The sequence below is a fragment of the Otolemur garnettii genome, unplaced genomic scaffold, assembly GCF_000181295.1.
Source record: "Otolemur garnettii isolate 467f Iridium unplaced genomic scaffold, OtoGar3 scaffold00009, whole genome shotgun sequence".
Lineage (NCBI taxonomy): Eukaryota > Metazoa > Chordata > Mammalia > Primates > Galagidae > Otolemur > Otolemur garnettii.
The window spans coordinates 7662290-7679349 of NW_003852404.1; the positions used below are offsets into that span (position 1 = coordinate 7662290).

The 17060-nt window shown below is 47.5% G+C and overlaps 1 protein-coding gene and 1 pseudogene across 1 annotated transcript in view; one reads left to right on the forward strand and one right to left on the reverse strand.

Annotated features, from left to right (window-relative positions):
• NECAP2 (NECAP endocytosis associated 2) overlaps positions 1-7744 on the reverse strand; it is a 17375-nt gene extending 9631 nt beyond the window's left edge. Inside the window, exons 1-5 of the mRNA XM_003783867.3 lie at positions 7573-7744; positions 3750-3850; positions 1379-1483; positions 1211-1292; positions 173-281 (exon numbers count right to left, since the gene is read on the reverse strand). Coding sequence (XP_003783915.1) covers positions 173-281; positions 1211-1292; positions 1379-1483; positions 3750-3850; positions 7573-7664 — 489 coding nt within the window. The 5' untranslated portion in view covers positions 7665-7744. The remainder of the gene's footprint in view (positions 1-172; positions 282-1210; positions 1293-1378; positions 1484-3749; positions 3851-7572) is intronic.
• LOC111723221 lies at positions 4459-5068 on the forward strand (annotated as a pseudogene).
• Positions 7745-17060: the final 9316 nt, after the last annotated feature.

Consider the following 17060-nt stretch of genomic DNA (forward strand, 5'->3'; position numbering starts at 1 on the left):
AAAAAAAAAAAAAAAGATCAAGAGTCCTCTTGGTCACCTCGTGTAGGACCTGGCACAAGGCAGCTAGCCAATGAACATCTGCTGAACTGATGGAACTGAACTGCGAATGGGCTGGGGGATCATAATGACTACACGACCATGGCCACCACAGCCACGCAAGGGTGGGACTCACTGCGATGTTGAGCTTGATCATCTGGCCCTCCTTGAAGCCTAGGTCCAGTTTGGGGCCTTGGTCTGGGTTCTGGGCTTGTTTTGCAAATTCACACTGCTGTTTGACCCACCTAGGGAGAGAACCAGAAGAAAACAGTGAGGACTATCCCAACCATCCCACATTCACTGCTGCCTGCCACCTGCCCAGGCTGGATGACAGAAAGAGTGCTGGCTTGAGAGGTGGGCCTGAATTCTAGTTCCGGTTCTGACATTTAAGCAGCTGCATGCACATCTGTTTCCTCATTCCTTATGCACAATAAGCTGGAAATTTGATAGGTCTTAAAGATGGCTATGAGAGTTCAGGAAGACCATTTAAGTAGAGGGTTCTAACACAGTCTCCATGAAATGTGACAGCCTGGCCCTTTCCTCCCTGACAATGGCATGAGAACTAAGACTTGGTCTCTATAAACCCCCCTCCCCCAAGCTCATAGGTAGATGAGAGGCAAGAAAGATGCTGAGAAGTAGAGGGCAAGACCAAGATCTCTTACCCTCCATACAACACCATCCAGCAGTGACATGGGACAGAGGCGCCAGGTCAGGGAAGAGCCAGGTGAGAGGCTGGGCCCTGCCTGCTCACTGGCAGTGAGTGTCAGAGCCCTGCAGTTGGCAGAGGAGGACTTTCCTGCCCTTTTAGCTTCATAAAGAGGATCGGCTGGGTGGCCTGGGCATCAAAGCACCATTTACTCCAACAACAGCCCCCCAAAAGTCAAGGAGCCTAACAAGGACTCTGGCTGCTCAGGGGCCTGGTAAGGGCACAGATGTGACAGCCTGAAGTCTGGCCCAGCTGAGTGTGATGGAGAGACAGGTCTTGGGAGAAGGAGAATTCACAGCAGACACGGGGACTGGCAGAGCAGAGAGAAGGCAGCCTACCCCAAAGGAGAACCGTGTCCTCCTAAGGCTTTGCTAGCACACAAGTCACACCCAACCCTAACCTGGGAGATCATTCTCTCTGGGGAAAGAATGGAGGAGGCATGAGCACGTGTCTCCCAGAACCACTCACTTGAAATGGTCCTGCAATGCAACGTTGAAGTCAAAGGCATCACCTCGGTCCCCAAAGCCAATTCCAATAAATGCCCGTCGCCCTGGAGGACAGCACACGATCAGTCCCACTTTCCACAGTAGAGAAAACCTTTCTCAGGAGGAGGGTCTCACCAAGACCCACACGTACCGTTTTCATCTTCAATGCGGATAACGAAGTACCTGCTGGAATCTGTCACACTCTCCACAGCTGTGCCAGGAAACTGATCCACCGGTGCCTGAGCAAAGAGCTCCCCTAAAAGTACAAGTTAGGGTGAGCCTTGATCCCCCTCCCAGCCAAGTGCTGCTATCACACTACTGGGGCCTTTTTCCTGCAGAGCAACTCTGGTGAGCTGAGGCAGATGGGCAAACCTTACTCTGGGATTCAAATCAAAGCCACTGTGGTGGAAAGAAGACGCAAAAATAGAACTGCTAAGAAGTTTAAGTCAGAGATGGCTGACAGGTCAAACCCAGCCCACAGTTTAGCATGTTTTATTTAATTGCCAATTCAAAATGAGATCACATGTAAAACAATCCAAATTTCTTGCTTCCTTTAAAATTCCCTCTACCAGTGCTGGGCATCCATCCCCACCTGAGATGAGGAGGCCAGAGCTGCCACCTACCCATTCCCTCTGCTTTACTCTCTCAGGTTACCTGCCTGGATCCTGAGCACCCTGGCCTAGGTGCACCACACTTTCAGAAAAGGCCTAGTACCTAAGGCAGGACTGTAAGAAGGGTCAGTGAGCCCAGTGAGAAAAAGCGAGTCATTCTTGCACCCAACGAAGACTGTGAAATGGGATGACTTAATTCAATCTTAGGGCACAAGAGTGACTGGCTTTAAAAGGGGCCCCTGTGAAATGCATCCCCTCGGCATCAACTGTCTGTACAAGTGCAGCGCACACGCAGCTTTTGTAGGCATTAATGACTGGCATCATTTTTGCATGTGTTGACCTCTGTTGGTGCTTTAAGCATTTAACCAAATATCTTCCGAGGCCTTGGTTTGGAGATGACTGTGTAATCGAGGCTGAAGTGAACTAAAACTGACAGCTCTAGAGCCTGCAGCTTCTTGTTAGTTCATCTGCCCTCCATTCTAGACTCACCTGGAGGCCTCCAGCCCAGAGCAGTGGTTCTCAACCTGGAGCAGTTTTGTCTCCCAAGAGGCCCCTGGCAACGTCTAGGGACATTTTCGGTTGCCACAATGTGGGAGGTGCTACTGGCATCTGGCACATAGAGGCCGGGGATGCTGCTATCTCACACTGGGCTCCACAGCTCTTCAGAACAAAACCTCATCTGGCCTCACTGTCAAAAGGCTGAGAATCCCTGGCCTAGAGTAATGTCCTCACTGCCTCACTCCACAGTGAGACAAACAAAACCCAGGCATGAGCTACCAACACCCTGGGCAGGTCCTGCAGATGAGGCTCAGGCCCAGGCAGTGGCTTTCACCTTAGGCAGTCATGTTACAGACACAGTTCCCAAACTCCCCCCAAAACAAAAGGTGTTGCCATTTCCTTGTATGACAGTGGGGCTGGACACAGGGTCAGTGATATCTCAGCAATTCTCTGCCCTAACCATGGCGGCTGCCTCTTCAAAGTGCTCTGCAGCCAAAACCTCCCGTCTACCCCTTGCTCCGGAAGAATCAATCAATGCTTTGAGCAGGTTCACAAAGCAATTAGATACAGATCTGCTCACTTCCTATTTCCAACAATCTTGTGAGGAGGAACTAATGTGATACTCATTTCAATACAGAGACCAAGGCTCAGAGGTCACGTGGCTTGTCCAAGGCCCAGCAGCTCAGGCAGAAGTGGTGTTAAGTTCTGAGAAAAGGCAGCCCGTTCTGCCCCTAAATCTCTGCCCGCTTTTTTGCTCCAAAGGAAAATCTATATCAGAAAAAAACAAAGGACCCAATGCTGTGGCACCTGACTGAGCAGGCAATGGGCCTGATCCCCACAGGGTGGGTTTCAGGCTGGGACTGTATTCCAAACAACGACCCCTCTATAGCACAACCAGAGGCACCAGTGGCCCAAGGCCTCCAGAGAGGCTTCTCCAGTATAACCCGAACCCAGCACAGCCCAGCTTGGCTTGTCCTCTCACCACAGAAAAGAGCTGAGTAGGACAGTTCCCAGCCTCTATCAGTTAACGGGCACAGTCAGCTCTGGGGACTTCACATTTAGCTGATAAACAAAATCCCTGAGGAAGAACCAGGGCGCAGCAGCTTATCTTTGAGGCAAACGGAAGGGCTCTTACTTCCTTCTGGGATGATCTGCGAAGCTCCCTCTCCTTGGCCTCCAAAGTTATTACTTTCCTAAGGACTCCCAAAAGGAACAAGTGCTTGACAAGAAATACTCCTTTTAACACCTGAGGACAGGTGGGGGAACAAAGGCAGCTTAAGGGTACTCTCGTGTCGCTGACTTCCAGGCAAGTTCCCGTCACCTCTGAGCAGCCTTGCCAGGCCCTGGCTGCCTTCTCCTTCTTAAAACAGGAGGTGCAGCACCTCAGCCCAGCGTGGCCCTCTTTGTCTTTACCTGACGTCCTGTCCTCCAGCTTGATGTAGGCCACCTGCCCCTTTGCAGTGATCCTTAGCCGACCACTCCATGACGGCTGGTCCAGCTGCCACTCTGCGGCCCTAAGGGGACAAACACTACTGAGCTTCTGCGAGGGGCTCCTGCTCCATGACTCCAACACTGGGGATAGGAATGGGAAAGGCTGCTTGTTTTAGACCAGGGCTTGGCAAATGTTTTCCGTAAAGGCCAAACAGCAAATATTTTTGGCTTTGTAGGCAATTCTGCTGTTAGAGAGTGAAAGTAGTAGACTCTGCACATGTTGGTGCTTTAAGTATTTTAACAGAGTATTTTCCACTCTGTAGAAGTAGCTGTATTTTAATAAAATTATACAGACACTAAAATCTGAAATTCCTATCATTTTCACAGTTTGTTCTTTGCCGGGCACAATATTCCCAGCCTTTTAGGAGGCTGAGGTGGGAGGATTGCTCAAGGTCAGAGTTTGGGGCCCAGCCTGAACAACAGAGCAAGACCCCCCCCCCACAAAAAACATTTAAAATTAGCAGAGCATGGTGGTACCTGCCTGTAGTCCCTACTGTTTGGGAGGCTAAGGTGAGAGAGGATTGCTTGAACACCCAAGTTCAAGGTTACAATGAGTTATAATTGTAGCACTGCACTCCACTCTGGGTGACAAAGCGAGATCCTGTCTCTAAAATAAAAATATAACAAAATAAAAATTAACCAACAGCTCTTCCCCTAAGCAGCCTGAGGTGATTTGTGAAAATGGTTTGCTATTCACCTGACCCAGAAAATCCCACAAAGTCATGCAAGTCAAGAGGCTCAAATCTTCGTGTTCACTTTAAGAACACACGTGAAACTGCCCAGGCCATCAAGGTGTGCATATATGAAAAGCCACCAAGTATATGAAGGATGTCACTTTAAAGAAACAATGGACGGGGTGGCCGAGTGGTTAAGGTGATGGACTGCTAAAGAAACAATGTGTACCATTCCGACTTTACAATGGTGGCGTTGGTAGGTGTGCCCAGGCCAAACAGTGGGGCTGGACACAGGTTTGGTGGCCCAAAAAGAGTGCTGAATTTAAGGGTTTAGATGGAGATTCTCTGGTCATCGAGCAAATCCAAGTGAACAAAGCACCCGAGATGCGTCACCGAACTTACAGAGCTCACGGTCACATGAACCCATCCATGAGCTCCCTCTGCCACATTGAGATGATCTTTCCTGAAAAGGAACAAATTGTTCCCAAACCCGAAGAGGAGGTAGCGCAGAAGGAAAAGATATCCCAGAAGAAACTGAAGAAACAAAAACTTATGGCACGGGAATAGATGCAACATGAAATAAATGCAAATAACAGTAAAAGAAAAATTTTACCATTAACTTAGTGATGTAAAAACCATCCTTGTGGGCGAAAACACAGCAAGTTGTAGCTTGCTGACCCCTGTTCTAGACCACAGAGACTTTCCCCGAGTCCGATGTGCTTCTAGTTTTCTTTCTGTAGAGGAAGTAGCTATGGGGCCTATTGTTTCTGTTCAAGACACTGCTGAAGCAATCATTAATAGAAAAAGAAAAGAGGCTAGGCACAGTGGCTCACACCTGTTATTCTAGCAATGCAGGAGGCTGAGGCAGGTAAATTGCTTAAGCTCAGGGGTTGGGAGACCAGCTTAAGCAAGAAAAAGACTGTCTTTAAAAAAAACCAAAAAAAAACTAGCTGGGCATTGCGGTAGGGCACCTGTAATCCCAGCTACTGGGGAGGCTGAGGCCAGAGAATCGCTTTGAGACCCAAGAGTTTGAGGTTGCTGTAAGCTATAACAAGTGCTGCACTCTACTGAGGGTGTCAAAATGGGATTCTGTCTCCAAAAAAAAAAAAAAAAAGAGAGAGAGAGAGCGAGAGCAATATTATATGTGAGAAAAGTGGTTGGGTGTTTCAGAAATAGGTTCCCAGGTGGAGCCTGTGGCTCAAGGAGTAGGGCACCAGCCCCATATACTGGAGGTGGTGGGTTCCAACCTGGCCCCAGCCAAAAACAGAAAAAAAAAAAGAAATAGGTTCTCAAAGGTATCCCAGGCAGAAAGAAAACCAGGAAACCATTGACCTGCAGCCATGGTCTTGTTTGGTTCTTTTAAAACAATAACTTCACATCTGAGTTCTAAGAAGCCGCTAGGTAAATCCCCCAAACAGCAAGAACCACGGGTGTTTCCAAGAGGCTTTTCTTTTTTTTTTTTTTTTTTTTTTTGAGACAGAGCCTCAAGCTATCCCCCTGGGCAGAGTGCCGTGGCATTACAGCTCACAGCAACCTCCAACTCCTGGGCTCAAGCGAGTCTCCTGCCTCCGCCTCCCAAGTAGCTGGGACCACAGGCGCCCGCCACAACGCCCGGCCATTTTTTGGTTGCAGCCATCATTGTTGTTTGGCGGGTCCGGGCTGGGGATTCGAACCCGCCACCCTAGGTGTACGTGGCTGGCGCCTTAGCCGGTTGAGCTATAGGCGCCGAGCCAAGAGGCTTTTCTTGGAAGTTCCTAAGCACATGCCAACTCTCAAGAACTCTGGACACAGGTTGTTTTGGCGGGGTCACACAAACTGCAGACTCTCAATTCATAAGTCAGCAGTCTCAGTTTCAGTTCCTCTGCCTGGAGAAACAGGCCTTGAACAGGCCTTCACAGTAAGGAGAGCTCTAAGGGGAACCAACCCCATCCTACTAAAGACCCAACAGGGGATGAGGGTAGACAACCATCTCTGGTTTGAAGGTCCATCTCTAGGTAGATGATAGAGAGCAAATGTATTTCTGTTGTTATTATTGTTTTCACACTAAAATTACATCATGGATCTAATAAAGTGTTCAATAAAACATTAGTTCCCTAGAACATGTACTACGAGCTCACTTTAATATCTGGAAAGCAGTAAGAGGACAGATATGTGGACATGCTATTGTTCTTGTAAGACAAGCCAATCCTGTATTACCAAACAGCTTGGACAAACAATGCCTTCAAGAGCCATTCCTTCCTCCCAATTATGAACACCCCCCAACACCACCTCCACTCATTGGCACAAAACAGCCATAAACCAGGTTGTCTATATCGAGTATATCTTTTTTCTTTTAATATTTTTGCCTTGTGTTTAACAAGTAATGCATACACAGGGTAATAAAATGCAAACAGTACAAAAGGATACAGAGTGAAAGGAAGTCTCCCGATGCCACTCCCCTAAGGCAGTTGCCTGTGTTTCCTTCCAAAGATACTCTATTTACAAGTACCTGTGTGTTTACTCAACTCAGGTGAAGATTACACTAGAGAAGTGTGGATTCCTCCCAATTGCTCCAGGTTGTGATCAAGACTGAAATTCGTGCGAAGGGATCTGGCTAGGGGAGAGGACCCTGGGCTTCAGCTATCAGCTTTAAGTTCCCTGGGACAGGTCCTTTTTAGCCGGTTCGAGGCTCCGCCCCCTCCCCTCAAAGATTTCCTCCTGCGACTATGCCCCTTCCCCCTGAAGGCTTTTCAAAGAACCCCTCGTGGTCATCCGTTAGTGCCAAAAGAGGAGGGTCTGCGGCACCACCATCCCCGCCCAAGTTCAGAGTACCCGGCAGCCCACCGGGATCCCCAGCCGCTGGACACGGCTTTCATGCCTTCCCTGCAGGCAGGAGAACCGTGCGTCGTACTGAGACCGCCAAAACTCTGGGTCCCCTTCCTTGCTCAGATCTCCAACTGGAAGAAGCCGCAGCATCACCTCCCCCTCGCCCCTAAACTGGCCAGGACAGTCCTGGGCTCCCGCAGTGGGTGTGTCGGGTGGCGGGAAAGGTTTGAAATCGGGATTAGCCTGGCCTGGCAGCGGGAGGTCACCTGTAGCCACGATTGGTGGCTCGCGGCGGGATGCGGTAGACGTGAACCTCTGGCTTGACACAGAGAACCGACTCGTACTCGCCCTCCTCCATCTCGACGCCCGGAGCCCACCGAACTTCCGGCTCCTTTTTCCGCCCCGCCCCCGGCAGGGCCGGAAGCGGTGAGACTCTATGACCAGACTCTGGCTAGAGCGGCAGCTCGTGGGCCTCAGTACCTCCTCGCCGACGCGCCCTCTGCTGGACAACCTGGCTCAAGACAGGCGGTGTACAAGTCCCTGGCGCTACTTGCGCAGGACCAGGGTCCTCCGGGGACTTCTCTCTTTTAGGTACCCTCGGCCGCAGAGGAAGCTTCAATACAGACCCCATGCAGTCCGTGGTCTTCTTGTAGGTCATTCCCATCGCCTCAGTTTTCCGGTTTGAGGCCCAGTTGGCTGAGATGCAAAGCTGTATGGATCAGCCCGCAGCATCCCTGCTATAGCCTTTGCCTCTGTGCTTCCTCTCCTGCAATGTTCTTCCTTCTCCTGGCTCTGTAAGGCTCAACCCGGGCCTCTCCTAGAGAAATCCCACCTGACCCTCGAAACTAAGTGGGTGCCACTCGCCACGGTTCCCCTTATCTAAATCCACTTACGTGCCCAGAGCCCTGTATACCCTAGGCTTAACAAGGAGTCGTATTCAGAGAAGTAAAGTTTCGTGAGATAAATAATTTTAGAAGAATTCTAGTCTTAACTTGGATTTCTCACAGAATATTCTAAGGAGTATATGTTTAACCATAGAAATTTTCAAAATTCTTTTTCCCTACAAATCTCTCATTCATTCCATGAGTTGGGTACCTACAACGTGCCAGGCCCTAGGTGGGGCACACAGCTGATCCCAAATCTCTGACTTACCGAATACTCCCAAACTTTCTGCACCTCCTCCTCTTTCCTCCCCTACCCTTTAGTGCTGGGATTATAGGTGTGAGCCACCATGTCCAGTTTGTATAAGTTCTTTATTACAGGATAGAATTAACCTCTTAATTTTTTTAACCTCTTAAATTTTTGTTTTTGTAAAATATATATAACATAAGTTTTACCATTTTAAGTGTACAATGCAGTGAGATAGAGTACATTCACAAAGTTGAGCGATCATACCATGATTTTCAGAACTTTTCATCATCCTATACAGAAATTCTGTATCATTTAAGTAATAACTCCCCATTTCTGTATCTCCCCAAACCCCCAGTAACTTCTACTCTAATTTCTGTGTCTATGAATTTGCCTATTCTAGAAACCACATGTAAGTGAAATAGTACAATATTTATCCTTTTTTTTTAGAGACAGAGTCTCACTTTATCACCTTTGGTAGAGTACCATGGTGTCACAGCTCCCAGCAACCTCTAACTCCTAGGCTTAGGCGATTCTCTTGCCTCAGCTTCCTGAGTAGCTGGGACTCCAGGTGCCCGCCACAATGCCCAGCTATATTTTTGTTGCAGTTTGGCCGGGGCAGGGTCCAAACCAGCCACCCTCGGTATGTGGGGCTGGTGCCCTACTCACTGAGCCACAGCCGCCGCCCACCTTTGGGTATTGTGACAAATGCTGCTATCAACGTTGTATTCAAGTCCTTGGTTTATTTTTGTTTTGTTTTTTGAGACAGAGTCTCACTTCGTGACCCTCCGTAGAGTGCTGTGGCCTCATAGCCCACAGCAACCTCCAACTCTTGGGCTTAAGTGATTCTCTTGCCTCAGCCTCCCAAGTAGTTGGGACTATAGGCACCCACCACAATGCCTGGCTATTTTATTTATTTATTTATTTATTTTTGTAGTTTTTGGCTGGGAACTGGGTTTGAACCCACCACCTCTGGCATATGGGCCTGGTGCCCTACTCCTTTGAGCCACAGACACCACCCAGTAGTTCAAGAGCTCTCTTTTTTTTTTTCTTTCAGTTTTTGGCCGGTGCTGGGTTTGAACCTACCACCGGCATATGGGGCCAGCACCCTACTCCTTTGAGCTGTAGGCGCTGCCCTCAACGCCCGGCTATTTTTTGTTGCAGTTTTCATTGTTGTTTGGCAGGCCCAGGCTGGATTAGACCCCACCAGCCTCAGTGTATGTGGCTGGCACTGTAACCACTGTGTTATGGGTACTGATCCTCAAGTCCTTGTTTTCAATTTTCTGGGGGGGGTTTTTTGTTTTGTTTTTTAGACAAAGTCTCATTTTGTCACCCTCGGTAGAGTGCAGTGGCATCACAGCTGACAGCAACCTCAAACTCTTGGGCTTAAGTGATTCTCTTGCCACGGCCTCCCAAGTAGCTGGGACTACAGGCGCCTGAACAACACCCAGCTATTTTTGTTGTTGTTGTCGTCATTGTTGTTTGGCCTGGGCTGGGTTCAAACCTGCCAACTCTGATGTATGTGGAGGGTGCCCTAGCTTCTGAGCTATGGGCACTGAGCCCTTGTTTTCAATTTTCTTGAGTGTATACCTAGGAGTGGAACTGCTGGCCATATGATAATTGCGTTTGGCTTTTGGAGGAACCTCCAAACTGTTTTCCACAGCAGCTGCCTCCTTCTACATCCCCACCAGTATTGCACAAGGGTTTCAGTTTTTCCACATCCTTGCCAATTCTGATTATTTCCCATTTTTAAAAATAATAGCCATCCATCGTGGGTGTGAAGCTCTTTCTTTATGCGAATTGATTTGATCTCTAATTTTCAACTTTGAGGCCAGGCTCAGTGGCTCACGCCTGTAATCCTAGCACTCTGAGAGGCTGAGGTAGGTTGGATCATCTGAGCTCACCAGTTTGAGACTAGCCTAAGCCAGAGTGAGACCTCAGCTCTAAAAATAGCTGAGCGTTGTGGTGGGCGCCTGTAGTCCCAGCTACTTAGGAGGCTGACACAAGAGAATGGTTTGTTTAAGCGCAAGAGTTTGAGGTTGCTGTTGAGTTGTGACGCCACAGCATTCTACCAAGGGTGACAAAGTGAGATTCTGTCTCAAAAATAATAATAATAATAATTTTCAACTTTACTCATTACTCTGTTTATTTGCTATGAGGGAGAAATTCAGAAATGACCCAGAAAATGAGAGTTCTTCCTCACTGTTCTTTAGTCCTGCCTCTCATTTTCCTGAGGCCCTAGAATGGCAAAACAAAACCCCCTTGAGGGTGAAAGGGGAGGGATCTTGAGAGCAGACGGAAGAAGAGCACATTCCCACACAGAAAATCTTATCCACTCACATTCTCATCATTCGTTTGATCATTCCACTGCCCCCCTGGACTGTGAGCTTCTGGAGGACAGGATGATGTCCCTGCCACCTTTGGATCCTGTATTCAGCAACATGGGGCCTACCATAGTGAATTAATGAATAAAAGAGTGTGTGTGTGTGTGTGTGTGTCAGCTGCCTACCTTCTAAAGGCAAGTGGCAATTTGGGGTTGGGCCACCATCTTTTCTTTTTCACGTTCTGAGTCCTTGTGTCAGTGTGTGCTGAGTAACATAGAGGAAAACAGAGTATCCAAGAAGTCAAACACATGGCCATTGCGTCAGAGAAACTTCCAGGTGGGAGACTATCATGGTGTCCACCATGAGCACGGAGGTCCATCGCTTCTACTCTGGAAGCCAAGCAGCAGAAAGGCAGCCAACTGTGACTGTTTGGGGTCTTACCAATAGTTGCCACAGGTGGGAAACGTCCCTTCTCATGGGCTGCAAAGAGAACCGTCATTCTGTGCCGGGGCAGCCAGCTCTTACGATGTGTTCGGAGCTCTTTCAGTTCCACTCTGTCTAACAAAGATGGGCCTTGAGCGTCTACCCTATGCCATGTGCCAAGTTCTGGGCCCGCTTAGCTTCTGTTGTCACGGAGCTCCCAGGCCAGAGGAGATGGAGAGAAAAGCAGTCATTTGAATGTAGAATAAAAGGCACTACCATGAAACAAACTCAGAAGAGGCTGTAGGAGGAAAGAGAGGACCCCACACTCCATCTGAGGACAGAGATCTCTGGGAAGGGTTACCTTGGAACCCCTGTGAGGTAGGCAGGGCAACGATTGTTATCCTTCTTGTGTGATGGCGGGGGCACTGAAATAGTGATAAGCCAGGGGGAAATGACACTATCTTGTAGTTGAAGGTCAGACAGACCTTTGCCATATTCTCAAACTCTTACCACATGGCTGGACATTCCCGAATTGCACCTTTAAACCTCTCCTTCTGAGAAAAATTGGATCTATATCTATGCCCAACCTTGTATGCCAAGCAAATTCAATTCAAGCCAACAGGCAGAGTATAGGCTCAGATAGAGTCCATCCTGTATGGGAGGCGGTGAGCAGTGGTGGGAAATCTCACTGTGATTCATCCAGCTGCTTTCTGGTAGGTCCAGGGTCAAGGTGGGGGTCTGATGTGAATAGGCTATTCTTGGCAGCCTCCAGAAATATTTATTTTTTATTTTATTTAATTTTTTGAGACTGAGTCTCAAGCCATTGCCCTGGGTAGAGTGCCATGGTTTCATCATAGCTCACAACAACTTCCAACTTTTGGGCTCAAGCAATCCTCTTGTCTCTTGCCTCAGTTTTTCTATTTTTAGTAGAGATGGGGGTCTCACTCTTGCTCAGGCTGGTCTTGAACTTGTGACCTCAAGCAATCCACCCACCTTGGCCTCCCATAGTGCCAGAAGTATTTATCATAGGTCACTTATCTCCCTTCCTTCCTTTCTTCTTTCCTTCCTTCCTTCCTTCTTTTCTCTCTCTTTCTCTCCCTCTCTCTCTTTCTTTCTCTCTCTCTTTCTTTCTTTGTTTTTGCAGTTTTGGCTAGGGCCAGACTTCAACCTGCTACCCCCAGTATATGGGGCCAGCACCCTACTTCTTGAGCCACAGGTGCCGCCCAGTCACTTATCTTTCCCTGCTGTATTTTTCTGCCATCATAAACATTTCCAAGAGAAATTTCCTGATTTCTCAAGTAAGGAAATCACTTAGCAAAGGGCACTTGGCTCGGCGCCTGTGGCTCAAGTGGCTAAGGCGCCAGCCACATACACCTAAGGTGGTGGATTCAAATCCAGCCCAGCCCAACAAACAACAAGGACGGCTGCAACCAAAAAATAGCCAGGTGGTGTGGCAGGCACCTGTGGTCCCAGCTACTTCGGAAGCTGAGGCAGGAGACTCGCTTGAATCCAGGAGTTGGAGGTTGCTGTGAGCTGTGATACTACAGCACTCTACTAAGGGGGACAGCTTGAGCCTCTGTCTCAAAAAAAAAAAAAAAGAAAAGAAAAGGGCACTCAATGTCAAAATAATCTCGGAACAGGACAAAGTTGGAGGATTCACACCTCCCAATTTCAAAATTTACTGTAAAACTACAGTAATCAACATAGGGTAGAATATGGTATAGAAATAGATATATAGATTAATGGAACAGAATTAGAAATCCATAAATCCTCATATTTATAGTCAGTTGATCACTTAATATTTTGAAATTAAAAAGAAATATATAGGTATATGTGTGTGTATATGTGTGTGTGTGTGTGTGTGTGTGGTTAGTTGACTTTCCATAAGCATGCCAAGAAAATGCAATGAGGAAGAATAGTCTTTTCAACAAATGGTGCTAGGATGAGATATTCATTTGCAAAAGAATGAAGTGGGAGCCCTACCTCACACCATATACAAAAGTACTCCAATGGATCGGGCCTAAGGGTAAGAGCTAAAACTATACAACTCCTAGAAGAAAATAGAGGCATAAATCTCCATGACTTTGGATTTATGTTATAATACAAAGTTCAAATGGATTCTTAGATATGACACTAAAAGCACATGCAACCAAAAAAAAAAAAAAATAGGTAAATGAGCCTTTAACAAAAATTAGAAATTGGTGTGCTTTGAGAGACAAAACAACTGAAAATGCAATTCACACAATGGGAGAAAAATGTTGCAAATCATATATATTATTAGGGACTTGTATCTAGAGTTTATAAGGAACAATTACCATGCATAACAAAAAGAAAACTCAATGTAAAAGGGGAAAGACTGTGAATAGACATTTTTGTCCATAAAAAGATAGACGAGTGGCCATTGAGCACATGGAAAGATGTCCAACATCATTGGCCATTAGGGAAATGCAAATAAAATTACATGAGGTAAGACTTTACACCCATACCCCCTAGAATGTCTATAATGAAAGAGAAAGGGGGTAACAAGTGTTGGAGAGGATATAAAAAATTTGAACACTTTGGAAAAGCTTATCAATGACTCAAGGGGCTAAACAGAGTTACCATATGAGCTAGTAATTTCACTTCTAGGTATATACCCAAAAGAAATGAAAACATATGTTCTCTTAAAACACTTGCACACAAAACTTCTTAGCAGCTGGGCATGGTGGCTCATGCCTGTAATTCTAGCACTCTGGGAAGCTCAGGCAGGTGGATCGCCTGGGCTTAGGGGTTCGAGAACAGCCTTAGCAAAGCAAGACCCCATTTCTACGAAAAACAGAAAAACTAATTGGATGTTCTGGGAGGCACCTGTAGTCCCAGCTACTCGGAAGGATCACTTAAGCCCAAGAGTTAGAGGCTACTATGAGCTATGATGCCATTACACTCTACCCAGGGTGACAGAGTGAAACTCTGTCTCAAAAAAGAAAAAAAAGTTCATAGCAGCATTATTCATAATAGCTAGACAGCAGAAATTACTCATATTCCTATCAATTTATAGACAACGCCTGTAATCCTAGCACTCTGGGAGACCGAGGTGAGTGTATTGCTTGAGCTCAGCAGTTTGAGACTAGCCTGAGCCAGAGTGAGACCCTGTCTCTAAAAAAAAATAGCTGGGCCGTCTGGCGAGCCCCTGTAGTCCTAGCTACTCAAGAGGCTGAGGCAAGAGAATCACTTGAGCCCAAGAGTTTGAGGTTGCTGTGAGCTATGACACTGTGGCACTCTATTGAGCGTGACAAAGTAAGACTCTATCTCAAAAAATATATATATAATATATATATATCTATAAATAGATAAGAAAATGTGGTATGTCCATACAATGGAATATTACTCAATCATAAAAATGAATGCAATTCTGATACATGCTACAACATGGAAGAACACAGAAAACATTATGCATACAATCTGAGGTATTTGATCAGGAAAAAGAATAGGAAAAAAATTATGTTAAATGAAAGAAGCCACTCACCAAGGACCACATATTGTATGATTCCATTTATATGAAATTTCCAGAATAGACAAATCTATAAAGACAGAAAGTAGATTAGTGGTTACCTAGGGCTGGGAGGTTGGGGAGGGGCATAGTGGGAACATCAGAAGTGATGGGTATGGGATTTCTTTTTTTTTTTTTTTTTTTGAGACAGAGCCTCAAGCTGTCCCCCTGGGTAGAGTGCCGTGGCATTACAGCTCACAGCAACCTCCAACTCCTGGGCTCAAGCGAGTCTCCTGCCTCTGCCTCCCAAGTAGCTGGGACCACAGGCGCCCGCCACAGCGCCTGGCTATTTTTTGGTTGCAGCCATCATTGTTGTTTGGCGGGTCCGGGCTGGGGATTCGAACCCGCCACCCTAGGTGTACGTGGCTGGCGCCTTAGCCGGTTGAGCCATAGGCGCCGAGCCGGGTATGGGATTTCTTTTGGAGGTGACAAAAATGTTCTAAAATTGCGATGATTATACAATTCTGTGAATATACTAAAAGCCGTTGAACTGTACGCTTTAAATGGGTACATTGTATGGGTAGTGAATTAAATCTCAATAAAGCTTTCAACAAAAAAAAGCTTTATCAAATGATCTGAAAGGGGGACATAGTCTGTATTTGCCAAGCCCTCTCCAAAATCTGTCCTGGAATTCTCTGCCCCTCTGCTGGGGTTGGGGCTCCCCTCACTTGTCTAAATTCTCACAGTTAGCAAGCTCCAAATAGGGATGGATGGGGGGCTTGATTCCCTCTGCTCCCCCTTAGAAATTTAGTTTGTGGAATATTGAGGCTCCAAAATTCCAAGATCGAGACTGCACGTTCTGAGGTGGAGACGGTGGACAATGGGAGGCGTGTTTGAGGAGTTAGATGGGTGGGAGGGAGATTTCCCCCAGATGGCTCAGAGAAACAGGGGTTAGGAGAACCCGAGTGGGAGAGAGGTGAGGGAGAGCAGAGGAACTCCAAGGGAAGAGAGAGGGACTTGGCCACAGCCCGGACTTCTCTGTGCCACGTGAAAGCCTCAGTCCCCTGGGAGATCAGAGCTGCATCTGGGGCGGAGGTCACCTGGGAGCTGAGGTCTTGCACTGTGGGGGTGTGGGTCTAGCTGCAGGAAGAACCCGGAGGGGAGGAGGAGGAAGCGAGGATTTGAGTCAGCAGCTATCAAATGTATTGCTCTAGGCCAGCCGGGCATGGTGGCTCATGCCTCTAATCCTAGCACTCTGGGAGGCCCAGGCAGGTGGATTGCTTGAGATCAGGAGTTCAAAATCAGCCTAAGCAAGAGAGAGACCCTATCTCTATTAAAAATCAAAAGCTAGCAAGTGGTGGTGCCTGTAGCTCAAGCGGCTAAAGCGCCAGCCACATACACCAGAGCTGGTGGGTTTGAATCCAGCTTAGGCCTGCCAAACAATGACAACTACAACTAAAAAATAGCCAGGCATTGTGGCGGGCGCCTGTGGTCCCAGCTACTCGGGAGGCTGAGGCAAGAGAATTGCTTAAGCCCAGGAGTTTGAGGTTTAAACTGTGAGCTGTGACCGCATGGCACTCTACCCAGGGCTAAAGCTTGAGGCTCTGTCTCAAAACAACCCCCCCCCGCAAAAAAAAACTAGCTAGGCGTAGTGGTACATCCCAGCTACTCAGGAGGCTGAGGCAAGAGGATTGCTCAAGCCCAGGAGTTTAAGGTTGCTGTGAGCTATATTGATGTCACAGCACTCTACTCAAGGCAACAGAGTGAGACTCCGTCTATAAATAAATAAATAAACAAACCTCCTCTGTGCCCCTGGTGAATCATGAGCGCCCTCAGAACACACAGTGTGTCCCCAAGGCCTCATAGGTGCTAACACATCCCCGTGTCATTAAACAGTTGTTGATTAATGACAACTGTTAAGTAGATGACTTGAGCTTCTTTGCAAGCTTATGATCCTTCGAGACAAGTGTCTAGGAAATCAGAGAGGCTTGAGTTTGAATCCAGTTCCTCTGCAGACTGGCCATGTGGTATTGGACTTCTCTGAGCCTTAGTTTCCTTCTCTTTAAAATAGGGCTAAAACCACTGACCTCACAGGGCTGTTAGGAGAATACCGTTCACACACGTGCCCAGCAAATAGAAGGTTTCCCACGTGCCCAGGGATGCTGGCCGGCCTGTCACGATTTAAAGCGGAAGAAGCACCATCAAAATCTTCAAGGTCACATGGTCTCACTGGGGGTGGGGAATAGGATTTGCCCCTGGAAACTGGTTCGCAGTAAAAAGGATTCTGTGGCTCGGCGCCTGTGGCTCAACCGGCTAGGGCGCCAGCCACGTACACCTAAGGTGGCGGGTTCGAATCCCCAGCCCGGACCCGCCAAACAACAATGATGGCTGCAACCAAAAAATGGCCGGG